The sequence below is a fragment of the Hemicordylus capensis genome, chromosome 5, assembly GCF_027244095.1.
Source record: "Hemicordylus capensis ecotype Gifberg chromosome 5, rHemCap1.1.pri, whole genome shotgun sequence".
NCBI classification, from domain to species: Eukaryota; Metazoa; Chordata; class Lepidosauria; order Squamata; family Cordylidae; genus Hemicordylus; species Hemicordylus capensis.
In genome coordinates this window covers 208376524-208404075 of record NC_069661.1, presented here as the reverse complement: position 1 = coordinate 208404075, position 27552 = coordinate 208376524, and the positions used below count along the sequence as shown (strand labels likewise).

The 27552-nt window shown below is 41.8% G+C and overlaps 1 protein-coding gene across 9 annotated transcripts in view; it reads left to right on the top strand.

Annotated features, from left to right (window-relative positions):
* Nucleotides 1–27552, top strand: part of ANKS1B (ankyrin repeat and sterile alpha motif domain containing 1B) — a 595071-nt gene that overhangs the window by 121645 nt on the left and 445874 nt on the right. For all 9 annotated transcript variants that reach the window (XR_008307633.1, XM_053251588.1, XM_053251587.1 and 6 more), the window contains 2 exons: nt 774–911; nt 25760–25925. Coding sequence is in view for 8 of the 9 variants with exons in the window: in XM_053251588.1 (XP_053107563.1) it covers nt 774–911; nt 25760–25925 (304 nt within the window). In the remaining variant the exon portion in view is untranslated. The remainder of the gene's footprint in view (nt 1–773; nt 912–25759; nt 25926–27552) is intronic.

Genomic DNA, 27552 nt, shown 5'->3' with positions numbered 1-27552 from the left:
TAAAATGAGAGAAAGAGAGCAAGAAGCTCCCAGTGGGCCTTAATACTAAGGATTTCACACTGATTCAAAGACAAACTCACCATTAATAGCCATATTGTTAAGACACCACATTTAACTCACTTATCATAAGAAGCAAAGTAAGAGCAAATGAATACAATCCTAGCTCATAAGCTTCAGCTCTGTATTCACAAGCCCTGATTCTCTGTACATAGTGCCAAACTGAATATGTGTATAGTGACTTATATTATATTAAATTATTATTTTTTAACCTGTAGCCCCTTCGGGGCTTTCCCTATAGGCCGTGGGAGGGGGGCATCTGCAAAGCTTACCCCTCCCACTGCTGGCCTCTAGGGCCTCACAGAGACCATTTGAGCATGTGCTGTGGCCATTTTAAAAAATAATTGTTTTTTTTTTTTAAATGGCTGCTGAAAACAAAATGGCCACCGTGCATGCTCAAATGGCCTCTGTGAGGCCTGGCATGGCCTAGGGCCTCACAGAGGCCATTTGAACATGTGCAGTGTCCATTTTGTTTTTGGTGGCCTTTTTTTTTTAAAAAAAAATTAATTTTAAGAATTTGCGCCCCCCCTTCAAGTGGTGCCCAGGGCACGTGCCCTGCCTGCCCCACCACCCTAGATACGCTCCTGCCCCTCCTTTTCATCTAGCCCTAAAACTTCAAAAGTCACTATTAAGAAACAGGGATCTTAACTTTAACATGTATTTTTCTTACTGCTTTGTAAACTTAAATCCTAAAAATGCTACTCCTGTATCCTCAGAGACCATCTTCAACACAGTTGTCAGCAACAGAAGAGGAAGAAGATGGAGGTGAAAATAGTTGTGGACCTACAGGTTTGTGGGAAGCTCTGACACCCTGTAATGGATGCAGGAATCTTGGCTTTCCCAGTCTCACCCAGGTATTTTACCCTATTCCTTGCTTGATGATACAATGTTGTTTTAATAATATTTCCACTATTGTAGTTTTCATACCCTGATTTTTTAAAATTACTGATTCAAAATAAAATCAAAGGAGTATGTTAGATCACATTAAATCTTTGGCATTAGGAGATTTGAGAATACAGAAAAATAAATATCATGAGCAAAACTCAAAATCAGAGCTTCTTGATAATTATTTAAACTTTCTTCTTTGTCTCTGAAACAAGCATTTATTTTCAGAGTTTGATTGCATAGGTTATGCAAGGAAATCCAGTGGTAGTACCCATGAAACCTGTCTTCCCCAACCACCCTCGCCAACTCTTGATTGGCTTATTCCAGCTATGCTTGTTAAGAAGAATGAGAATGTGGAAACAAAGGCTGAAAAGAGGGAAATACTTGAAGTGCTGTAGTATAGATATAGAAGACTGCTTTAATTTTTTCAAAGAGCCTGATGTGTTTTTATAGCTTCAGATCTCTTTTCAGGGGGTATGTTCTCTGTCAGATCCAGGCCTCTCCTTTGTCTAGTGTAGTGTTGATATGCAGATTGTCTCTCTCAAGGGTTCCTTGTGCTTTTATCCATCTTGGCAGACTCTCTGTACCCTACAGTTCTAGTTAGTGTATATTCTGACACCATATGGTATTAACAAAATCTAGATACCATGCTGAAGTAGAAGTGGAATGAACGTTTATTTCTTCCCTCCAACTACTAGACTCCTTGCATAGTTCCACATAGTGGCCCCACCTCATTTTCTTTTTTCAACTCTTTCCAGAAAGAGCAAGTTCATTCATTTGTGGTCTCTTCCCCCTGCCTCCTTTTATTTTCTAATATTGATTTTGCCAGGGGTTGGACCAATTCTCTCGTTTCCAGAAAATAATCCTAAACAGCCATGCTACCTGCCTATTTAGCCAGATTATGAGCTGCCGCAAAAACATTTGAAGCATGCCTCCAGCTATATGAATGCACATCCTTTTCTTGCACTACTCTGCATTTTTCATCTTGACAGTATCTGCAAAATGTATTATGTCCAATAGGCCCACAATTGAAGCAGAACAATAATATAATATTACATATACTTTGTCTTTCTGATATATAGCTATCAGCAAATTTAGTTATTTATTTATTCATTCAATTTATATACCGCCCTTCCTAAAGTAGCTTAGGGTGGTTTACATTATCAAAAAATACATAATAAAAGAATAAAAAAACATTTAAACCAAATTAAAATTTAGTATCATTAAAAACTAGGCTAAAAAGAGAGGTCTTTAAGGCTCTCCTGAGGGTCTCCAAGAAAGATAATCCTCTTATATCCACAGGCACGTAGGTATCTAGGGGCAACAACTGAGAAGGCCTGATCCCAGGTCACCACCAGATGAACCAGTGGCACTCGAAGAACGGCCCCTCCTGGAAGTTTTTCACACACAGCTTCTAAAGCCCTTTAACTCGCATCTCCTTCAGAATGGAGGGGTGCATTCAGCCAGATTTACCCTGAAGTCCCTGCAATTTATTGAGGAGCAGTAATTTGGGTTTTTCAGTGTGCAATTTATATCCAGGGTAACAAAATCCACTATTTGCACTGGGGTTTTTTGGACAACTTGGAGTTCACAGCACAGGTTCCCAGTAAGCGTGTGGTAAAGCCTGCTGTGTGTAAAAGTCCCTGATGATCTTAATGAGTGGTGGGGGGTCTTGTAGAGAAAAATGCTCTCTCAGGTAACCCACACTTAAGACATTCAGGGGGGCTTTAAATGTAATAACCATCACTTTGTACTTTGCCAGAAGTTTACCCAGAAACATAGCAGCAGCCAGTGCAACTGCTTCTGCAGGCATAATTCTGCAGGCATAACATGGACTCTCCAGGATATCCTAAAGACTGATCTGGCTGCCGCATTTTGGACTAACTCTATTAATTTGCAATCAGCTACATAATAAACAAGACAACTACAGAGCCCATTAACCCGTTACATTTAAGTAGCAGAGGCACTCCCATAATACAAAAGTGCATTTATGATATGATGTCACATATGGGTCCCCAAATGAAGATCGGTGCTTGTTGCTATTATACAACACTTCTGAGCAAAAATACTTTCAAAAGCAGTATGCACAGAAAAAGGAATAAGATCTCCCCTGTCCCAAAATCGCTCACAATCTAAAAAGAAGCACAAGGTAGACACCAACTACTGAAGTGAGACTGTGCTAGGGTTGGATAGGATCAGTTGCTCTCTTGTTGGAGCCACCAGTATAAAAAGGTGTCTCTTTGCCCAATTAACAGGGATTACTTTGTTTCATTAGTGTTAATTTTCTTTATCACATTTGTATCCTGCCCCTTTTCCAAAGAGCTCAGGATGGCATATATAAGGTTTTCCTATTTTATCCCGAGAACAAAGCTGTGATGTATTTGAACCCAGAATTTGAAAATCCAGTTCCACCATTCTGAAGCTATACATCTCTGGTTTTTCTTGGATAGTCTGGTATTTTATGTTTCTTCTAGTATATAACGTACTTAATAATACTTCTCATTCATCTTAAGAATTCTGTTTAGATTTGAGTATTACATGTTCCTTTTGTTTTTCAATGTGAAACATTACAACATGTTATGGGTTCGGTAGCAAACAATAACATTTAGGTTTAAGGAATTTGGGTAGTTTCTATTGTTTAGAAAAATCATAAATATAAAAGGTAAATGAAATGTTAAAAATTATCAGATTCAACTTTCAATTTGATCTCAGTTATTTAGGAGAGGAAAATATTCTTCAGCTACTACTAAAATGTTCACATTTCTTTGACATTTCAACAGCTGCTTTCTTTGCCGTATTTTATACATTTAAACAACTTAAGCATCTGGCATTTCTGCTATAATGTACTGTACATTTGTATCAGATGATTAAAACTCTTAACAAGTACTTGACAAGACTCTTTCCCCAATCAATAATAATTAAAAAGCCATTTTTACTTCCATGCCTTTATGGATTTGTTGTCTCTTGTAGGTTGTCCCCGCATTCAGGTGGGCAGTGACTACCATATTGTTTAGGCAAGCTTTTTAGACCATTTGATCTTACCTTGCTGGAATCTGTGGTGTTCTGGTGTGATGCTTTCATATATTAATATATTATCAACTTAATGTAAGCTGCCTTGCGTGCACTTCTGTGCTTGAAGGTGGGATATAAATTAATAAGCTAGAATGAAACTTAGATGAAAAGCAAGGAAAGAAGCTGCCTGCAGTTGTCTAGGGGCGGCTTTACACATCACATGTTCAGTGGAGCCGGCAGTTCCTGGCTTACAAGCACAAGCCCGACTTCCGGGGTCAGGAAGGACATGCTGACTCTGGACGTGCCACATAAACCTGCCTATACCAGCATATTCTACCCTAGTTGTGGTTCTGAACCCGACATCTTTAACTTAGATTTGAAGAGTGTGGGATGGACAGCGGGGTCAGAACCATAGGTGGGGGTGGGGGGAGAGATGCAGTTGCAGGCTCTTCTGAGCCCAGCTGCCCTACCCTCCAGCCTCCGTGGTACCAGCTGCCACTGCTAGGTAGGGCACAGATCTTGGCACGGAGTTGCTTAGACAGTCGTATATGTCCTAGAGTTGTATAATTCTGTTACTTGTATCTCTCACCACATAGACTAAGTTTACTTTAGTTGTGGGCACTATGGTTAATACCACCTTCGACTCACCACCGGCGTGCTATACTAAATATATGCAGAGGCGCTCTTACCCCTGGAATTTGGGGCTGAAGTCCAGGGCCTCCACACACCCCTGGAGCCCCCCAAATCCTCTTTAGTCTTTGGTTTGTGTCCTCATGAAACTACGTGTTAAAAATGATGCTTAACTTGCAGCAGTTTGGGCAGGGGAGGTTCCAAAAGCCTTTAGGTCCAGGCTCCAAAATTACCTAGGTGCACCTCTGCATATATGCATAGAGGTCAGCAACAGTGAAGAACACAGGTGTGCACATATGTATGCAACAGTAATACATTGTTCCATACAAATGCTCCAAAATGCCAGATAATATAGTCAAAATGCACATAATATGAACAGATATTTAGTAGGTGTTTAGTGACTCCCCTCTATCTCATATGTAACCAGATAGTATGAAAGCACACACAGAGGCCAAGACTGCAGAATCAATTCCTTGGAAGCCTTATACATACACAGTAGGACTGAATTAGAATACTCTCAATCATATTTATATGTGGTAGGAATGATAATATGCATGCAATATAGGCACACTGGAAGCACAATGCGCTGGCACCAGCAATGCACACTGGACTGCGGACAAGATGCATACACATCAGCAACAGACTGTAAAGAACACATCACAACCAACCTAATGTTCCCAGAAAAAAGCACATACTCATTTGTTGGTGGCTTGACTTAGCTGGACAGAACCAGGAAAGGGTGAGGTAAAAGAAGGAGAGCTTCAAATGATTGGTGTCTGGGTCTCCTCTACTTCTATCACTGAGCTATAGTGGTAGCTCTCTTTTCTTTTTGCTCATTTAGATCATGTAGAAACTCAGGGAAATTGCAGGACTGTTGCCCTTCCTGGTTTGATTAAAACCTGTTGTATGTTAAAAATATAATGAGGCCGCAAGTCCTAATTTTACTCAGTTATGTATCATGTGTTGACAGTGGCACACCTAGGCAATTTTGGCATCTAGACTGCCCCTGCCACGAGGCCCCCCTCTGGTGTGAGGACCCCTGGAAGCTTATTTTTGCCGGTCTCCTGCCGTGCCAAACCTCCGTTTTGTTTGTTTCATCCGCTGTGAGGCCAAGGGGTGCCTGCCAGGGGTGTGAGCCCAGCAGTCTTTCTCCACCACTGGTGGTGGTGGCAGCCAGAGAGTCATGGGCTTGAGACGATCTCTCTCAACTGTGCAGGTGTGCCTAACAGTTAGAAAAAGACGCTGGGCTGAATGGAGAGGCTCAGCAGTGCTCCGGCCGCCGGCAGGTGGAAGAAGGACAGCTGGGCTCACCCCTCGGCAGCCACCCCTCGGCTGCATGGTGGCTAGGAAAAGAAAAGTTTCGGTGGAGTGGGCACGGGGTAGCTGCCGGAGGCTGCCGGCCATTTGGAGGCCCCCCAGACCTTGGAGGCCATGGACCATGGCTCCAACATCCAGGGGTTAGAGCGCCTCTGTGTGTTGATGCCATTAAAAGCTCCATTTTGCTTTGGATTACATTTCTCAATGTTTATATTTTATAGAGGGGGGGAAATTCTGAATAAAATGCTGCTAGAACAATTTATTTTGCAGTTCATTCAGGGTTACTCTGCATATTAACTTTCCTAATGAAAAAGTATGTATAGTCACTCATAAAAGTTCAAAATAAACAATTTTAGAGGGCTAGAAATTTTTTTCTTAAACTGCTCTGAGGAATTGCAGGACTGTTGCCCTTCCTGGTTTGATGAAAACATGTTATATGCTAAAAAATATAATGAGGCAGTAAGTCCTAATTTTACTCAGTATGTAACATGTGTTGATGCCATCTTCATCATCAGAAGTCTTTCCTCAGACTTCTCTGTAGGGGAAAAAGGTTAAAATTACTATTTTGTGGCAGTCCTCTTGAATGTTTCATCTTGAAAACTTTCCCTTAAAAAATTGAAGACTTACTCCAGCTGAATTTATTCCCCACCTTTCTAAGTTATCAAAAACAGCTGTTATTCTGCAAAATGGCCTCTAATATTATGTTAACTACTTTCACTCCTATATGTTACATTTTCCAAATTCTTTGTTATGCATATATAAGAAGATCTAGTTATGCACAGTAAGAGTGAAATGTATGTGTCTCCTGAAAAAGAGGCTGGGAAGAAGTAAAGAGAAGTAGACAGCTGTGTACTTTGTCTTCATCTTTTAGGTCTGTCTCCTGATCACTGGCACCAGAAAGCTAGTCAATTCTGCCACAGTTGACTGGATAGATATGGCTTTAGTTATTGCTTCTTTTGCAGCAAGTAAAGTAGAAACTATAGAGTTGCCTTTGTTTTTGACATAAAGCCTTATGGCGGGGGTGCACTGTTGAAAAAGGTTTATTGTATCAGAGATTGGCTACTGCAGACATCATTGTAAATCTTCTTCCTTTTATAATTTGTGATTATGAAAATGTACCTAGTAATTAAATTAGGAATTATACACTTCATATATAATATAGATTTATACCTCCTAGTTACAATTGAGTTCCAAATATGTAGCATTTGTTATTATTATTTATTTTATTTAACATATTTATAAACCGCCCAAAACACAAGTCTTAATTAACATTATATTGCAATGATTTCTTGATTCCTGAAAAATAAAGCTGTGCTTCTTCTCAAGGGAGAGATATTTAACAATGATACTGGCAGTGCTGAGTTGCCAGTGGGAGCCAGGGCCTTTCCCAGAAAGCAGGCTTTACCGTGGGATTAAGTGGGGTGAAATACTGCGAGTTACAGGGCATATCGGCTATTTCGAATTTGCTAAGAAACCTACGCAAAAAGTGGAATTTTTTTACCCCAGACATAAATTGGGCTAAGCTCCAATGCTCAATGAAAAACCTGAATCATGTATGGAGTTCTCCCCAAAAGCTCACAGAGACTTCAGGGTAAATCTGGACAATATGTGAATGCACACTTGCCCTTCCAAAGTACAATCACTGTCTGGCAGAGCTCCAGGAGTTGGAACCAAAAGCCAGAACCAGAAAACAAGCTAAGAGCCAGTCAAGACAAGTATTGCCCAGGTAAAGTCCCAGTCTCAACAGGAATTTTTGTAAAGCTTTTTCTAGTGAGCTTTTAGTTGGTGGTCAGAGTGGGTGGGATGGAGTCACTCACTCCAAGAACCTGGAAGTTATCCAGATCTGGCTTCATGCCTTGGAGTATCTGAAGAACGAATCTGCTTCACAGCAGATTTGCAGCTGTTTAATTCGGGGGATTAAATGGACAGTTCACATAGGGTCGGCTCCTCTTCACAATCCCTGCAGATCTTTTTCCTGTGTGTGTCCCCACAACTTGCTCTGGGTTTTTTCTTGAACCAATCACATCCCAGAGGAGGCGGCGAGAGACCTTTTGTTGTTGTTTGTTTGACAGCTGTTGTAGAAGACATGTTCAAACAACAGAACGCTTGACCCAAACCTGCCGAATCTGACCCAGATCTTTGCTGATTTTTATAATGAATTTGCCTTTGTGACTGCCTTCATCACCTCAAGTCCCCACCCCTGACATGACCTAGGGCCTCACAGAGGCCATTTGAGCATGCATGGTGGCCATTTTGTTTTCGGTGGCCATTATAAAAAATTTTAGATTTTAAAAAATGGCGCCCCCCTTCAAGTGGCGCTTGGGGCACATGCCCTGCCTGCCCTACCCTAGATATGCCCCTGCCACCCGAGCTTCCTTCAGTTGTATTCATCCTCTGAAATTGAGGTGAGTGTTAAGACCTGGATCTACCAGAACAGCATGTCTTTCTCTAGTACCACTAAATGACTTGCATCGTCCACAATTTACAAAACCTTTTTAAAAAATTTAGGGTGAATTTCTATTGTGGCACATAGGATGTAGATGTAGATGTAGATATATAAATTTTACTATGTTTTTTGTTACCACAATTCAGCCTCATTTAAAATTTCTTTACTTCATGAGCTGAGCTTCAGTGAGGGGGGGGGCATTTTCAAATCTTGTCTCTGGGCCCACTCCAACCTTGCTATGCCCCTGCCCTCCACCCCAGTGCTCGCATTTGCAAATCACTCAAAGAGCAGACCATTCCAAACACAGCAGTCAAACCCCTTCATTTAGCCTTGCAAAAGTGTGAGTTTTGAAAAAAGCTGAATTACTGGCAATGGCCACTCCATACATTGTGGGAGAAGTGGTGGGGCATACCAGAAAGCTTGGTTAAAAAAGAAAAGAAAAGAAAGCTGCTGCAAATAAGATTTTTTTTTACCTCGGTCATAATTTGGGCCAAGCTAGAATGTGCAGCAGTAATTTGGGGGAAAGCAAAATTTTGTGTGAACTGGTCACTGATAGCTCACAGGAACTTCAGGGTAAATTCAGCTGATATGTGGACTCATACTCTCCATTCTGGAGGAGATGCGAACTAACAGTAATGTATGTAAAAGTCCCTGGGGACTCTTTACTGCCTATGGAAATGCTTCAACCTGTAGCAGTGGCTGAAGAGGCAGCTGTGAACAGAGACATGGGTTCCTGGTTTCTAGCCCTGACAGCTCCAGACAGACACCTCATGCTTAAAGTAATGGTCAAAACAAACCCTGGCTTCATCCCATATTAACCTGATCAATTCATTTTCTAACGTTAAGAGTTGTACATTGCAAAGAGACATTGCTGAAGATATTCACATCATTTCGCATTATTCACATGATTGAAGATATTTGGACATCAGAAGAAACAGTCCTGACTTAACAGGGCTGTTAGGTACAGTAGAAAAACTTCTAGATGTTTAAGCATCTGGATTAGACCTTGAGCCAGGTCTCACAATCAGTGGCTAAGCCTGCTCACCCACAGACGATCAGGCCAGGAGCCCTAGGCAGCCAGATCGGCCACCCACATGATTGCCGGCTCCGTGACAGAGCCAGCAGTGGCTGGGGAGTTTGGGAAGCACCAGTATGCCCTGCATGAGCATGCAGGCCATACTGGGGAGACCCCCAAGCTGGGAGGCTGCTTTTCAGCCTTCTGCCAGGGGTCTACTCGTGAGTAACTGCGGCGTGGAGACATGCCATGGCTACTCACAATCAACAAAACCAGGTTTGCGGAGCACTCGCTCCGCAAACCTGGTTTAAGGGGCGGGCTACTCGAGCGGGTTAACCTAGCGGGTTAGCTGCTCAAGAACCACCGGGCTTGCAGCCGAGCCTGGTGGTTCTCATGATTGTAGAAAATCGGGCTAGTGGAGGCTAGCCCGATTTTCTACAGTCGTGTGAATAGCCCCCTTGTGAGTGCATTAATAACAGTTATCCTGCCCTAGCTGAACAGCAACACCATACTTACTCTTGACTTTTTCTGATATTCATAAATTGTTTAAGCTTTCAAGGTCTTCACAATACATCTGATTCCACTGTTTGAATATTCTCTCTCTAGGGGTGTCGGTGTCTGCGTATATGTATGTATGCCCTACAATAACTTAGTCTTTCAGATGCCAAAATACTCTTTGTTTTTACAGAAACATATAGCATTGACTATGTTTATGCTGCAGATTTCCCATGATGATGATGATTTCATTTGCATAGAATATGAGGAAAGTAGGTCATTGACTGATTTACTTGCCATATGTCCATCAAACCACAGCTGTGGATTATTTTTTATCCTTAGGGGATACAAGGCAATGAGAAATTTATTGGTTAGATTTTCACAGGGGCACATTCTTAAGGTATTTCCCCTTTTTATTTCAGTGTATTTGAAGAAACATGTCCCCAAAAAGGTCATATTTGTGAGAACAAAGAAAGTGAAATCTGGATAATATAAGGCGAATTAGGTTGTAGATCTGCTGGGATGTTAATGAAAACAAATAGTAAACCCACATGAGCAGATCTCCTGGGAGCCACACAGCCATCTGGAGGCTGGAAAAACATAGCGTGGCCTCCAGAAATCCCTAAATGCACTGGGCAAGGAGCATGGTGCATTGAGAGATTCTCCCTAAGCTGGGTGCTCTAGGTGCCTGGCTCTGTGTGTGCTTGGGCTGCAGGCAGCAGACACATGACCAGGGATCCGGGAGAAAGGGTGCACTCACACCCTGAGTAAAAGCTGAGCTAAAAACCCTGGGCTACCTGGAGAGGCAATGCTGGGATTGGCCATGATCCCAGCACTTCCTACGAGCAGTCCTACCCAGGTAGAACTGTCCAAGCCTGGGTAGGGCTGCTCATGTGAACAGCCTCAATGTGTTCTATCACAATCTCCACCCAATGAATGCAGCAATGCAAGAGAAAAAATATTTCCCTGTTAACTGTGAGATTAGGTAGTCCTTAAAGTTCCAACAATGATAAAACTATTTAAAAACATCAGACTATTAAAACAGTATCTAATTAAATGCCTGGGTGAAAAATGTGTCTTGACTGCCTTTTTAAAAGTTGTAAGAGATGGGAGGCAATGGAGAAGGCCCGTCCTCAAGTAGCTACCAGACGAGCTGGTGGCAACTGCAGATGAACCTCTCCTGATGATCTCAATGGGCGGTGTGGCAAAGAAGAAGTTCTTTTAAATACCCAGGGCTCAGGCTGTGGGATCCCTATAATTCTGCTCCTTATGCTCCTTATAATTCTGTTTTGGGAGATCTCTAGCTAAATAAGGCCTAAATTACACTACACATTTACCATATGATCACCTCCCTTTTCTTCATTTTTTTGTTATTAGAAATAGTAGTGGTGGGGGAGATCTGATTAAGGAGCACACTACAAAGAAGATTTTGACTCTTGTGACTTTTGTAACCTCCTCACCAAAATTGCCCTCCACAAGTTGCTATTTGACCCTGAAAGTGCCGTTACAGGAAATGGCATATTTAGAGACAAATAGCAGCTTTTGAGGAAGATTTTTGGTGGGAGAATGGTGGGTAGAAAGAATGAATCTCCCTCCTCCTATGCCATGGTCACAATCTAGATTGCCCTCCTGCCACAGCTGCTGTTTCTAAATAAAAAATGATCACAAGAGAGATTATCACATGGTAGATTTATTGCCTGGCTTAGATTTACAACGGCAAGGATGGAGGGGGACTGTGATTTATCCTGACTTTGATGGCCCCAAAAAGTTTTGTCCCAGAATTGAATGTTTGGTAGTGTAATAAAAGTTAAGCAAGGGTTAATTTTTCATTAGCCTTGTGCAAACAAGATTTGTGGACTAAAACACAGCTCATTGCATTTGTTTTTATATGGATTTGTTCATTGGTGCAAAGCCCAGGACACATGGTTTACTTGAACAACTGAAGTAGGGCATTTGTACATTTCTGCTTTAAATGGGGAGAGGTAATTAAGTCTACCCCAGAATAGCTTAGCTACTTCCATGATAGCTAGAAAGCTGATATGCGATCACACACATAGATGAAGGCATCCTGATTACAAAAGTCTAGAAGTATAACACTGTTACACCTAAAACTCAGGATATTTAAAGTGTACCTCGGGGTAATATGTATGCTAGTGAAGAGGAGATGAAACCACATGTAATGGAATTTGGGTTGTTCGGGTTTCACTGCTGTTTCATGTATGTGGGAATGCTTACAGATTTCTTCTCATGCAACTTTCTCTTTGGATTTTGTGGTTCTGCATTATCTGATCTTGTTTGTGAAGTGGCACAATGAGTTAGTGATCTGCTGTTTATTTCTGGACTTTGTGAAGACCACAAAGCATGCAAAGTTTGTTAGTTTTCAGTTTGGAGCTTTCCCCTTAAGTTTACTGATGCTCAAGAGCACATATCACAGTACAAAAAGGAATGAACTGGATGTATTCTGCGGCACTAAAACTTAAACATATTACCATCCATCAGGCCTAGTCTAACCACACATAATGAAACAAGAATGAGGACAAGTTCAGTATTAAGATAACAGAATAGACTCTACCATTTCAGACCATGGGGTGTGAGTTCAAAAATGTAATGTGTAGGCCAGGCCTCAGACTTCATGCGGAGCAAGAATCTCATAATGTTAAATAAGACTGTACCAAAGAAGAAAATGCTTAGCTTCATGTCCTAGGAAAGTAACAAGCAGTATAGGGAAGTATTAAAATAAATCCCAGCAGCTCTTTGACTATTCTGATTTTACCCCCAACTTCAGCAGGGTATAATCATTGCCTGCTGGCTCCTTCGGGGCAGGATACATACTGTCCTTTTCAGCTGCTCAGTAGCTGCTTGAACGTGTGGGTGGTATATTCTTAAGATTACTGTACTAAACTTCTAGTTTACCTAGCACTTAGAAATTCTACTCCAAAATCAAGATTCCAACATAAACTTTGAGCTTTATATGGATATTGTTGTTTGCCAAGATAATAGTCTAAATTAATAAATTTAGAGGGGGAAACAACATAACCAAAATGTTGCTTACTAAAAAATATGCCAGATGGTAGACAAAGGATATTCTGGAAAGAACTGTTTGCATAGAATCTAACAATTGCGAAGGAAGGTTACTTTTGTACTTGGCCCTGCCTCTGATTGGCTCTTGCTTCCATTCCCTACCAGGATGATCAGATGATGCTATTGTCAGAATCAACAGGTGCAAAGGTAATTCAGCAAGTGTAATTATCATAATCAGTGTAATAACTAGCAATTTAACAGAGAAATAAGCTAAAGGGTTATCCTAAAATGAATCATCCTGTCTCATTCATCTCTTTATAAAACAGGTAGCCCAGCAGCCAATTTTCACTTTTCTTTTCCTTGCAGAGCCCACAAATTATCTCGTGCATCAAACTGAGAAAAATTTAGTCACGATGTTTAAAACTGTTTATCCTTAGGCAAAATAAATCACCACAGATTTACACATCTACACTAGCAAAATATGTCTAAATACATGCATAACATGTTTGTTACAGAAAACTTTGTATCATGCCAACTTTCTAAAATTTATTGCTAGTGTGGTAGAATTTTAGATCAGGCCACCTGGAACGTAAGATGAATTTCTGATTACAGATAAAATGTAGAAAGGGGGTATAATAGAGAAGTAGTACCAGCTTATTGACGAGACAAAACTTTGCTTACTGATGTAATTTTCTGCTATGATTTTAAGAATACCCTTGAAATATTAGCTAATTAATAATACATATTGCATATGATGATTTCCTATAACCAGAGCACTATTGGCATGGCACAAATGTGGTATTTCCTCATCAGAGAGGCCCACCTAAGCTTTTTGCAATTTTCAAGTAAAAACATTAGGCTAGCAGTCAGGTTGTTCTATGTGTCTGCTATTGTTCTATTGGTTCTTAATTTTAGTTGTGGTTTAAGTCATTTTGCTTTTTTTTTTTTTTTTTTGGCCTTGTATTTATTTTGGTGGCCTTACAATTGTTGCTGACTGTTAACTCAGCAAAGGAATTATTTGGAAGGTGGCAAGTATAGGGTTGGACAAATTAATGGAGATTACTGTAACCTGCTCTTCTCTTTTCTCCTACTGTTTCACCTCAGTTTCCCCATCTCTGTCCAGCACTCTGCTGCAAAAACAATCTTCCTCTTTCAAAACTCTAACCATATCAGGCTCATCCTCAAATCCTTATGTTAAATTCCTGTCTACTCTCATATCCTGCATATACTTCTTATCTTGCCTTTAAGTCCTCCATGACCTGCACTCCATCTCTCTGCTCTCATATTCTGATACATCACATTTCCCCCCCTGCATCTATATCCCATCCCTTCTGCTGTTATATGCCTTGAGTAGACTGTGAGCCTTTGGGACAGGGACCAATTTCCCCCCACTCTCTGTAAAGCACCATGTCCATGGATGGAACTATAACAACAACAATAATAATAGTCATAATGGGAAAAGTGGTTTCCTGCTCAAAACTGAGGAATTCAGGGCTGCTTTACTAGCCCTTTTCCATCTGTATAGTGCACCACCATCAACACCTTCTCATCCTCTTCTCCCTAGAACACTCTTGCCCAGCATATCAAAGCCGTGAGAAGCAGTGAGTGTCCTACAATCAGAGAAAAGCTTTGTTTTCTTAGTGCTGGGATATTTGCCTCTATTATGGGGTAACTTCATTTAATGAGTGTTGACTGTCCGCAGTTTGTTCAACACTCTAACACTCTTTCAAGGAAAAAAATATTTTAAAATACTCAGTTCCAAGATTCTTTGGGTCAATGAGACATGCCCCTCCACTTACTTGTTCAGCATCATACCATAATTCACTTGTGTCTGAGACCCACTTCACACACAAAAAATATGCCATATTGTGGTCACTCCAATTGCTGCTGCATAGAGTAGCAGCTGCTCCATACAGCAAACTCTTTGTGTACTGTGTTTTTCTCATGGGTTAGGTGTTGCCATCCTATTTGTTCCCATCCTGTCACAAAACATTTTTGCAGCAGCTAGGAGACTGACCAGTATCATGAACCATGATAGACTCCGCCACCAAATGATTGAAATACAAAATATGAAGCTTGCTTGTTTTCTTTACACAATTCCTATAACAATCAATAACAAGAATTAAAGAAGGAACCATGAAGTATATTTGATCTAGTTACTGACTCAAGCTTTCATGGCAGTGCTATAACTTGTTCATTTACAGCTAACTGAATATTACTCTATTTTTCAAGCTATGAAAGTAGCTATTTATTATTTATGTTACCATAGTGTTATAAATATTTTAATTACATTTTAAATATAGTGGCATATTCTATTATTAAAGCATGTTTCACATTTGATGTAAAACAAAATAGAAATAAAAAGGAATATAATTTTAATTGAAAAAAATGATGCATTTGATGTATTCCATGATAGCATGAAAACATCCTATAGAAAAACAGTAGATTACTTAAGGACAATATGTACAGCTCTGTCTCTTGGGGATATTCAACCTACCCTATTCTGAATACTAAAGCATTTTACATTTTAGTTTTGGTAGCAATACCCCATTTGCTTCAGTTTGGGAGTATGTGTAAGGAAAGTTTTATTAATTTTACTGGGCATGCATGCAAATGTTTTACCTGCCATATCTGGCTATACAGCAGCTAGATAAATGTCCTATTTCTGCTGCTTTCCTGGAACTGCAAAATCAGAAAGATATCAGCCATCAGGCAGACCATAATATATGGCTGGTGGGCTGCATTTGACATAATGGATCACAGCTTGTACATTCTTTGTTTCATTGTTTATTATTTAGTCACAATTCAGTGTAAATTAAATTATATCACATATTAAGATCCTTCAATTGGAAATGCAATAGTAGATAAATTACTTTTACCTTAAAAAACAGAGCATGATCTAATAAGATCCCCCTAGGCTTTTACTGCAGCCTCTCCTCCCCATCCTATGCTGGACTAGGGGTGTGCATGAACTGTTTTGTCCAAATTTGAACCAAATTCAGAACCGTCAACTGGTTTGGTTGAACCAATTGGTTGGGCCGGTCAGTTCAACAAGCCAGCTTGAACCAGTTCGAAGCACTCTGTGGTCAAACTGCTCTAACTGGCTCAGTTCACAACAGTCCAGTTCGCGAATCGCGACTGAACCGGTTCTGCACATCCCTGTTCTGGGATTAGCTGGACATGCTGTTAGTGTATCTGCCTCAATGCAATGTGCTGTGCCATTCGTGATAATATGAAGCTGCCCCACACCTCCCAGAATTCCCCAGCAACCCCCTTCTCCTTGCATCTCATGTGCAACATGCATGAGTTTCCTGTCCTGCATGGGACAGGAAAGGATTAAACAGCACATTTATTTTGCTTATAGCTACATTTCTAATAGTAGTTTTTATTGGTTAAGAAGCATAAGAGACTGATCAAAATATTCAGATGACTTGATGGAAAGCTGTACAATGTTTCTCACACATTTTTAAATAACATACCTGCAGATGTGTAATAAATTCTCTAAATATGCACATTAAAATGATAGAATAGCAACAGAGCTGACTAGCAAGCCAGAGGTTGCCTGTTCGAATCCCTGCCGGTATGTTTCCCAGACTATGTGAAGCACATATATCGGGCAGCAGCGATATAGGATGATGCTGAAAGGCATCATCTTATACTGTGTGAGAGATGGCAATGGTAAACCTCTCCTGTATTCTATCAAAGACAACAATAGGGCTCTGTGGTAGCCAGGCCACCAACTCAATGGCACACTTTACCTTTATACCTTCATGGGGTGTGCACAAAACTGGAAAACCCAGTTTGGCTCAAATTGAACCAGACTCGAGTTGAATCCGTTCTGATTTGGTTTTGTGCACATTGGAGCTAGCCCGGTTCAACTTGAGTTTGAGCTGGTTCAGGCCCGGTTCAAGGTGGCCATTTTTTTTTAAATGGTGATTTACTGCTCCTGAGGGGTTCAGTGGCATTGTGGGGAGGTGTGTGCTGCAGTGGCCATGGGGGGTATCTGGTGGCTTACCCTCCCCTGGGCCGGTTTGTCACATTTCGGGGCAGTTTCAGCCCTGTTTGTGCATGCGGTGGCCATTTCTTTTGACCACCATGTACACACAGGGCCGAAATGGCCTGGGGGAGGTCGGCAGGGAGAGAGGGAGCCACTGGAGGCCTGCGGCCGCTGCAGCCCCACCCGCCGGCCACCAAAGCCCTCGGCTGTGGTAAGTCACCATTTAAAAAAACACACAACAATTTTACTGCTCCCTTGAACCAGGCTCAAATTGACTCAGCCGGTTCGGCGAAATCTTGAGCCAAACCAGACTCAGTTTGGCTTGCACTCCCCTCCCTGCTTCCAAGTGACGTGCAGGTGCTTGGAAGGAGGGAGGGGAGCTGGAAGGAACTTGCTGCCCCCATCCCACTAAAAGGATGAGCTCTCGCCTCCTCACTCTCCACCCTCCCTGCAGCAGCCACCACCGCCGTGCCCCGTCCTACCCTCCCTGGGTCAAGGAAAATCTTTAGGTAAAGGGGAACTCTCACCTCCTCACCTCCCATCCTCGCTGCAAGTACTGCCACCGCCATGAGGTGGCTTTTTTAACATAAGGGGGGATTACTCCTTGCCTGCCACCCTTCCTGTAGCCACACCTATCCCACCGCCGGCAGCAGCGTGGCTCTAGGGAGGGTCCCCCTCTGAACATTTGGGGCCAGAGGCAGGAGCTGCAACAGCAGGTATTTTTAAAAAAACCACTTGAGGGGTCCTCACGGCAGGGTGGCCTTGCTGTTGCGGTAGGGGGAGCGCCAAAATCCTTCAGGTCGAGGTTTATTTTTGTCCTATGTGTGCCACTGGAGTGTATACACCTTGCAATGCAGATTGTAGTGCTCAGTAGACCAGAGCAGTGAGTGAGGCATCAGTTACTCTCAAGGGCAGACATGGAGAATGGAGATAATCTCTTAGCATGAGAATTCTTCTTTCTTCTCTTCTTCTCCATTGAATGTGTACATCACTGGGTCACTGGCTAGAAGCAAGAATAATAAAATTCCAAGCATCATTGAGTTAAAGTCACTGGTGCTGCTGGTAGTATAATTAAAGAATAAATAAATAGAAAAAATAATAAAGCAGTTGGCACAGGCACTGCAAATTAAAAGGATTTAAAAAAATATTTTAGTTTATTTTATTTAAAATATTTCTATACTGCCCAAAACTTCTCTGGGTTGATTTACAATCGAAATTATTTAAAACATTAAAAAACATTTAAAACCCAGTATTAAAATTTTAAAACTATAAATCTAATTAGAAGCCTGGGTGAATAAATGTGGCTTCAGTGCCTTTTAAAAAGTTGCCAGAAATGGGGAAGCTCTTATTTCAACAGGGAGCACATTCCAAAGTCCAGGGGCAGCAATGGAGAAGGCCCGTTCCTGAGTAGCCACCAGACGAGTTGGTGGCAACCGCAGACGAACCTCTCCAGATGATCTTAACAGGCGGTGGGGCTCATGGTGAAGAAGATGTTCTCTTAAATACCCAGGGCCTAAGTTGTTTATATTATAGGTAATGTCCAGTACTTTGTATTTTGCCCAGAAATTTATGAGCAGCCAGTGTAGTTCTTTCAACAGGAGTAATACGGTTTCCTAGATGACCCAGAGACCAACCTGGCCGCTGCATTCTGGACCAACTGTGGTTTCCGGACTACATACAAAGGCAGCCCCACATAGAGCACATTGCAGTAATCCAGCCTAGAGGTTACCAGCACATGTACTACCATTCATCTCACCTCAAGAAACGGATGCAGCTGGCATATCAGCCAGCTAGTAAGATAAGCTTCTCTCCACTCACAGTGTGGGGGCCGGGCGGCCAGCGGCCAGCCAAGCCCAGACCACCATCCTCTCTCAGTGGTGCTGCAGTCTCTCTCTGTCTCTGATCCAACTTGGTTCCTCTCCTGAAGCACATAAGCAGTAGCTCTCTCTGACTCCAAGCAGCCCCTTATATACATTTTGAAAATCCATCCTTTTGGCCTCCCACCGCCCGCCAGCCAATGGGGGCTCAGTTGTCCTTGCCAACACTTGATTTAGCAATAGCAATAGCAATAGCACTTACATTTATATACCGCTCTATAGCCGGAGCTATCTAAGCGGTTTACAATGATTTAGCATATTGCCCCCAACATTCTGGGTACTCATTTTACCGACCTCGGAAGGATGGAAGGCTGAGTCAACCTTGAGCCCCTGGTCAGGATCGAACTTGTAACCTTCTGGTTACAGGGTGGCAGTTTTACCACTGCGCCACCAGGGGCTCTTAAAAAAGACAAATAAGAAGCAAAGACAAATTTAAAAGACAAATAAGAAGCAAAGGGATCTCAAGCTAATAGGAAGCCAGTTTCAGGAGATCAACAGAGAAAAATTCCCTTGGCTGCTGAGCCTGTCAGTTAGGGTAAGAGAGGCAAGGGTAACCAGTCATGAGACGAGGAGCAGGGAGGAGTGGGGTCAGGCTCATATCATGCTGTGGACCCCTGGCCACGAAGCTCCAAAATATGGGAGGAGCTGTGGGATTAATTGTGGGGGCAGGGTTGCCTGTTCAGCTCAGCTTCACTTGCCTTGTATTTTCTTGTCATCAACATTTGCAAAATTAACTTGTGAGGCTGCATATTAAAGACATGGGCAGCGGCGGGGGGGGGGATCTTCACTTATCCCAGGTAGGGCTGTCATATGGAAAAGAAGACAGATCTCCTGTACAAGATGCACAGGAGGAGGAATTTCAGCAGCTGCAGCTTGGCATACAGGGGGAAGAAAAGCTGCATCTGCTGACATTCCTTCTTCTGTGCATCTATTAAAGATACAGGATATTTGTCATTTTTTCCATATGGTGGCCCTAATCCCACTCCAAATTTGCTATGCCCATAGCTGTGTTATAGTTTATGGTATAACACAGTACTGTCCTACCCAGTTTTCATAGCCAGCATTTGTTTGTTTGTTTGTTTGTTTGCCTAGAGATGTACATCTCTAGGCAGTGCACAAAATTTAAGATATTAAAAAAAATCAGATTAAAATACATGAAACTGTAAAAACAATAGTATAAAACAAATTAAAATTGCTAAATTTATTTATTTATTCATTTATTTATTTATTTATTTATTTATTTATTTATTTATTTAAAATTATTTATTTTATTTCTCTTTGTAAACCTCCCTGAGCCATTTTTGGAAGGGCATTATAGAAATCAAATTACTAATAATAATAATAATAATAATAATAATAATAATAATAATAATAAAAGTAGCCAAAAATTGGTGGGACCATAGAATTGAAAAAGTGGTAGAAAATGAAGATGTAAAAATATTATGGGACTTCCGACTACAAACAGACAAACAACTGCCACACAATACACCAGATATAACTGTAGTCGAGAAGAAAGAAAAACAAGTCAAAATAATCGACATAGCAATACCAGGGGAGAGCAGAATAGAAGACAAAGAAATAGAAAAAATCACCAAATACAAAGATCTACAAATTGAAATTGAAAGGCTGTGGCAGAAAAAGACCCAAATAATCCCAGTGGTAATTGGCGCCCTGGGTGCAGTTCCAAAAGACCTTGAAGAGCACCTCAACACCATAGGGGCCACAGAAATCACCATCAGCCAATTACAAAAAGCAGCTTTACTGGGAACAGCCTATATTCTGCGACGATATCTATAACAACTGACAATAAAATTCTGGCATCCCAGGTCCTTGGGAAGGACTCGATGTCTGTATAAAACAAACCAGTCAATAACACCTGTCTGACTGTGTAAACAAGAAATAATAAAAATCAATTCTAATTGAAAGCTTGCAAGAACAGGAGAGTCTTTTGAGGGTCTTCCTGAAAACAAACAGAAAATGAGATGCTCTTATTTCAACAGGGAACATATTCCAAAGCCTTGGGGTAGCCACTGAGAAAGCCCGGTCCTGAGTTGCCAACAGGCAAGCTGGTGGCAAATGTAACCAGACCGCTCCAGAAGATCGTAATAGGCGGCAGGGTTCATGACAAAGGCGATGCTCTCTAAGCCATTAAGGGCTTTACAGGTGATAACCAGCACTTTGTATTTCACCTGGAAAATATTGGCAGCCAGTGCAGTTATTTCAAAACTGGTGTTATATGGTCTCTTCGTGTTATCCCAGAGAGCAATCTGCCTGCCGCATCTGTATCAATTGTAGTTTTCGGACTACATGCAAAGGCATTCTCATATAGAGTGCATTATCATAGTCAAGTCTGGAGGTTACCAGCATATGTACCACTATTTTAAGGTCATTCACTTCTAGAGATGTACATAGCTGACGTATTAGCCAAAGCTGATAAAAAGTGCTCCTGGCCACTCCTCAACCTGAGAAACCAGGGAGAGCTTTGGGTCCAGGAGCACTCCCAAACTATGTACCTGATCTTTCAAGGGGAATGTAGCTCCATCCAGAACAGGCAGATCTAAACTATCTCCCAGGTCCCAGCCCCCCATCTTATTTGGATTCAACTTTGTTATCCCTTATCCAGCCCATTACCACTTCCAAGCAGGCATTTAGGGAAGATATGCCATTTCCTGACAAGGTTGACATGGAAAAGTAGATCTGGGTGTCATCAGCATACTGATAACTGCCTGCACCAAACCTCCTGATGATCTCTTCCAACAGTTTCATGTAGATGTTAAAAAGCATTGGAGACAGTATGGCGCCTTGAGGAACTCCATACTTCAGTTCTCACTTTGCAGAGCAAAAGTCTCCAAGCAATACCATCTAGAATCTACCAGAGATGTAGGAGCAGAGATGTAGGGCAGCACTGTAAAATAGTGCCACCCAATCCCATCTCCCTCAGGCAGTCCAGAAAGATACCATGCCTGAAGGCATTTAAAGTCACAGAGAGATCCAAAATGATCAGCAGACCCACAATCCCTTTGTTGATAGCCAGTTAGAGTTCATCTGTCAGGCCGACCAAGGCAGTCTCGACCCCATAGCCCACACAAAAGCCAGTTTGAAATGGGTCTAGATAATCTGCATCATTCAAAGCTGCCTGGAGCTGGGAGGCTCCCACCTGCTCAGTCACTTTGCCCAACCATGGAAGGTTAGAAAGATGTCTTTACTTAGCTAACTACGAGGGATTCAGTGCAGCTTTCTTCAAAAGTGGTCTAATAATAGCCTCCTTAAGACAAAGAGGCATTCTGCCCTCCCTCAGAGAAGGATTTATAATATTTACCAGACGCTCTCTGATAATATCATTATCAGATGAGATATGCCAAGTCGGGCAGAGATCAAGAGAACTGGCTGTAGGGCGCACAGTCCAAAACAGTTTATCCACTTCCTCAGGAGTCACAAACTGAAAATAATCCCATAAGAGGAGTTGCTAGACACCTTCACAGTAGACTCTGCAATAACTGTAGCATCCACCCAGCTCGGCCCAAATATGAGAGATTTTATCAGCAAAAAAGTTGTTAAAAACATCACAGCGAGTAACCAATGGTTCCAAGTTTAAATTCAAGGGGGAGGGGGTACATACTAGCCCCCTCACAACCTTATATAGCTCAGCTGGATGTGAATTTGCGGAAGCAATGTGAGCAGAAAAGAACTGCTTCTTTGCTGCCCACACTGCCAGAGCATAGATCTTCAAATGTGCTCTGTGTTGTACCTGATCAGACTCGCACCAAGTCTTCCTCTACTTGTGCTCTAGTTGTCTACCTCGCAGCTTCAGCTCCCATAGTTCATCCAAATACCATGGGGCTGTCTTTAGAGCAAGTTGGAGAGAACGCTTAGGAGCAAATGTGTCTACTGCACATTTGACCAAGTTAGGAGGAAAAGGTGTTCTCCCTCTTCATACCTAGTTGTTCCCACACAACTGAAAATTGGGAGCACACACAGTTCCCAAACCTGGGTAGGACACTTGCCCTACCCAGTCTTCAGTTGTGTGAATGACCTCACAGCGTGGGGAGAGATATCATAATTACAAAAAACCTGTAGAAAAATGTTCAATGGGGATGTGCACAAAACCTGGTTGGTGTGTTTGGTTTGAATTCAAATCCAATTCAAACCAGAGTGGGTAGGTTTGGGTTTGGTTTTGCTCGAACCCCCCTTGGTTCAGTTTGAATTCAAATCCAACTCGAAACAGTTCTAAAAGGCTCTTCATAGGGTATAATGGGGACTTAAACTGGCCAATTATTCCCTATGCACAGCACATAAGGGCACAAAACTGGGGTGAGTGGTAGGCACCTAGGGGTGCCTACCACCCACCAAACCCAAAAGCAATCGGACACTCCTGCAATATTTAATGATCTTCCAAAGATTTTCCCATTTTTTGCATTTTCCCCTTAGGGAATAATGAAGAGTTGAACTGGACCATTAGTGCCTATGCAGAGCACCTAGGGATGAGTGATAGGCACCCAGGGGTACTTATGACCCACCAAACCCCAAAGCAATTGGACATGCAACAGTTTTGGAGGCTTGAACCTTTGCACTGGTTTGAATAGAACTGGTCTGTGATTGCTTCGAACTCAGGCCAGTATTGCCAGTTCATTGCCCTGTTTGGTTTGAGTTCGAATCTTCAAACTGAACTAGTTCAAATATGAACCTGTTTGCACATCCCTAATGTTCAGTGGTCCAGGTGTTAGAAACTGCAGGGCTCAGCAGAAGACTGATCAGTTTCCATCAACCATAAACAGTCTTTTAAAATATCCTGCTGAAGCTGGGGTCCAATGTTGTTGTGACAAGTGAGTGTGTGTTTGTGTACACATTAACTTGAGTGAGTGTGTGTGTGTGTGTGGTGTGTGTGTGTGTGTGTGTGTGTGTGTGTTTTGGTGGTGAAGGGTTTATTTTGATTTAAGGTGGTAACACTCTAAAAGAAACACATAACTCCAGCTACTTAAGTGGTTTTCCAGTAGGAAATGTTTTCAGTGCTGGCCTCATCTCAAAGAGCTTCAAAGCATATAGTAGTTTTATAAAAATTGCTGTGGTTCTCTTTTTCATTTTCTGTGGTGCAGGCTAAGGCAAGACAGTGAAGCTATTCACACATGAGGGTAAAACAGGGCTAAAGAAGCCCAGACCAGTTTTGCCTACGTGTGCGTACCGCAAGGATTGAGCTCAATCCTGGCAGTGTGTCGGTGGGAAACCTGCCTCCAGGGCCACCCTTTAAAATGAGATTAGGAGATCACGCAATCTCCTAACACAATTTTTGTGATCGTCTGTCCGCTCTGGCTGCTTGGAACCAGGGCTGGCAGACTGCGGGGCTCCAAGCCAGCTTTCGGGAGGAGAGCAGGGGGGATCCCCATAATGTTCTTGTGTTTTAAATTTTTAATCAGATTTGTTTTATATTCTTAGCTTAATATTTTAATTGTGTCTTTTTTACAATCTTGTTTTTAAATTTTGCTGTAAACCTCCTTGGGGTTGTTTTAATGAAAGGCGGCATATAAATTTAACAATAAATAAATAAATAAAGCACCATGCACTCACATGGTGCATTATGGGAGCTCTAGGGGCAGGGTGATGCATTCCAGTGCATCACCCCAACCCTCCACGGTACTGGCAGTAGCCGGTAATAGTCTGAGCAGACGATCGACCCGCCGAAGAGGGATCCTTGGTCATCTGCGGGGAGGTCAGTTCTTTAAGGCTTCCTCCCTACTATCCCTCTTGCCCTTTCTCACTGCTCATGAGAAAAGGCTCAGAAACTAAAAAAACGTTTTGAAGGATTGAACAATTGTAATCTGAATCTTAACTGGGATGGAGGTGGGAGAGTGCGATAGGTCTGAGAACATTTGTTGTGCTTTGTCATGGGGGTAAATAGTTTTTCTATTGTTAATTAGTTTCATTGTTACTAGCACACTAATGGTAGGAACATAGGAACATTGGAAACTGCCATATACTGAGTCAGACCATTGGTCTATCTAGCTCAGTATTGTCTTCACAGACTGGCAGCGGCTTCTCCAAGGTTGCAGGCAGGAATCTCTCTCATCCCTATCTTGGAGAAGCCAGGGAGGGAACTTGAAACCTTATGCTCTTCCCAGAGCGGCTTCATCCCCTGAGGGGAATGTCTTGCAGTGCTCACACATCAAGTCTCCCATTCAGATGCAACCAGGGCAGACCCTGCTTAGCTATGGGGACAAGTCATGCTTGCTACCACAAGACCAGCTCTCCTCGCTTTTCTTTTTAGACTTCAGAACATACTTCAGAATTTCTTTTTTCTTAATCCAAACTAGAACTAATTTTCACTGTTCACTGCCAAGTAACTGATATGCAATCATGTGTATATCTCTATTCTGCATGTGACCTTGGACAGCTCTGACATTTCAAATTAGTTTGTAAAGATTGAAGTCTGAATCATCTCTAATTGACTAAAATTAGATTCTAATGAAAGTCAGAATTTGATTTTAGGTATATTACTCAATCATAAAGCAACAGTTAACAGATTTCTTGACAATATTATATCCCTTTTCCCTGCATCTGTGTATGGAAGTACTGCTTATATAAGCTGGGGAAATGGTTCTTACAAACTGTCAGTAATACTGAAAATGATAACTTTCTGTCATGGATGCAGCAAAGAATGAAAATGACTTTATAGATTTGAATATAGTTTTACTTCTTCTCCCTTCCCTTCCCTCTCCTCTCCTGCATTATAGTGAATGTTGATTTGCTTAGGCTAGGGACCTGCCTATTTGCTTATGGCATTCTGTAAAGCACCATTTATATTGATATATTACTAATATAATGGTGGGCAGAAAACTAACTCAGATTATTTTACACTCGTTTCAAGAATCTGTTTTGATGTCTACAGAAATGAGCTTTTTATGTTAACCATGATTTTTTAAAGGAAAAGATTTATTTTAAAACAGAATTTATATATTTTTTATTTTCCCTCAACAAGAGCATCTTCATTACTCAGTTTTATTTCTAAATTTCAGGAGTCCTTTCCAAAGAAGAGGAGTTATACACTGGAAGCAGTGCCATCTGCTTCCTCTGATGGATTTCCTGTGGAAAATGAGAATGATCTCTGTGATTTTCTGGATACGACGGTTACAAAGAAACCCTGTTCTTTAGAAATAGCAAGAGGACATACATCAAAGACAGGTAAAATGCTGCCAGAGTTTTACTGTAAAATTAGTGCATTCTATTGTTATGTAACATACAAATATTGGCTAATAATGTGCTACATATGCTGCTGACTTCCTTTGAGGAATCTGTGCCTGCTTTGTGTGAGAGTGAGAAGGGGAAGGTGGGAGGAGGGGAAAAACAGCGAACATACAACACTGAGCTGGGCTGAAGAACAAGATGTAGCTTGTATGTATAGCTTACATGAATTTTATGTAAAGACCAATACTCCAATACTCCTGACAGCTTGGCTGCTGAGAGGGGATCCATCCCGTCCTGACAACTGGGTAAAACTGGTGAAGAAGAGAGACCCAAGACAGAAGACCATGTAGATGGCTCATATTTCTTGTAGCCCCCAACTTAGAAGTTAGTCCCTATGATGGATTTTCCTGTGTATCCAAGTCCCTAAAGCTCCATTAGGGGCTCCAATGATAGTTTATGGGATGGTAAGTGGCCCATCTCCACTAAACCCTTGTACTGTGGTACCATAATACCTTTTCTTACAACCCCAGGCAGAGGTGCTCTTAACTCCGGACTTCTGGGCCAAAGTCCAGGGCCTCCACACCTCCTGGGGCCCCCCAAATCAACTTTAGTCTGTCCTGGGTGGTGTGGTTTGTACCCTCAAGAACCTATGTGTTAAAAAATGATGCTTAACTTGCAGCAGGGGGGCCTCCAAAGGCCTTTAGGTCCAGGCTCCAAAACTACCTAGGTGCACCTCTGACTCCCAAAATTCCACTCCAATCCTCCCTGGGAATACCTCTTCCTCAGTAGTCAGCCCTTTGGCTCATGATAGTGGCGTGGGGGACAGTCCTAGTTCGTGAAAACAATGAGCTAATGGGCCTGCATTCAAGGTCCCATGGGCCATGCTGCCCACCACCTTTGCCTGTCCTTGCCTCCCACATGAAGCACAGATTACCCTTGCTAGAGAGTGGGAAACCATGCTTAAAGTCCTGTGAGACAATTATTCTCTCAATAATTATAATTAATGTTAGACAATTTTACAGATCAAAAATTGATACAGGAGTGGAGTTATTTATTATGGTCACACAGAATATCTATTGAAGAGCCAGAAAAAGACAGGCTGTAATTTCTTCAAGTACAAATTTGAGCTTTACTTCCTAAATATTTTCAGGATTATGGCTTCAGAACCATCCATGTACATTAAACTATCTTTTGTCTTGGCATTAGCCAGTCCTGTATGCTTAGATTAAGAAATCTGTATCAAGAAACTTCATGTAATTTTATGGGTGGTTTTGCTGTCTTTTCCAGACTTTACCAATTAACATGAATTTACAGGGGAAAATATTTCTTTGATGAGGTGGGGTTTTTTTGCCACAGGTGGAGGTGGGGGTGGGGAATAAAATCTGATGAAGAAGCACAGATGTTCTGCCAGTCACAAAACCCACAGAATTAATATTTGTTGTATTGGAAGCAGAGAGTAAAATTTTAATCACTGCTGAATGTCACAGGAATGCAGACAGGAATCTCTCTCAGTCCTATCTTGGAGATGCCAGAGAGGGAACTTGAAACCTAGATACTCTTCCCAGAGTGGCTCCATCCCCCAAGCAGAATATCTTGCAGTCCTCACACATCAAGACTCCCATTC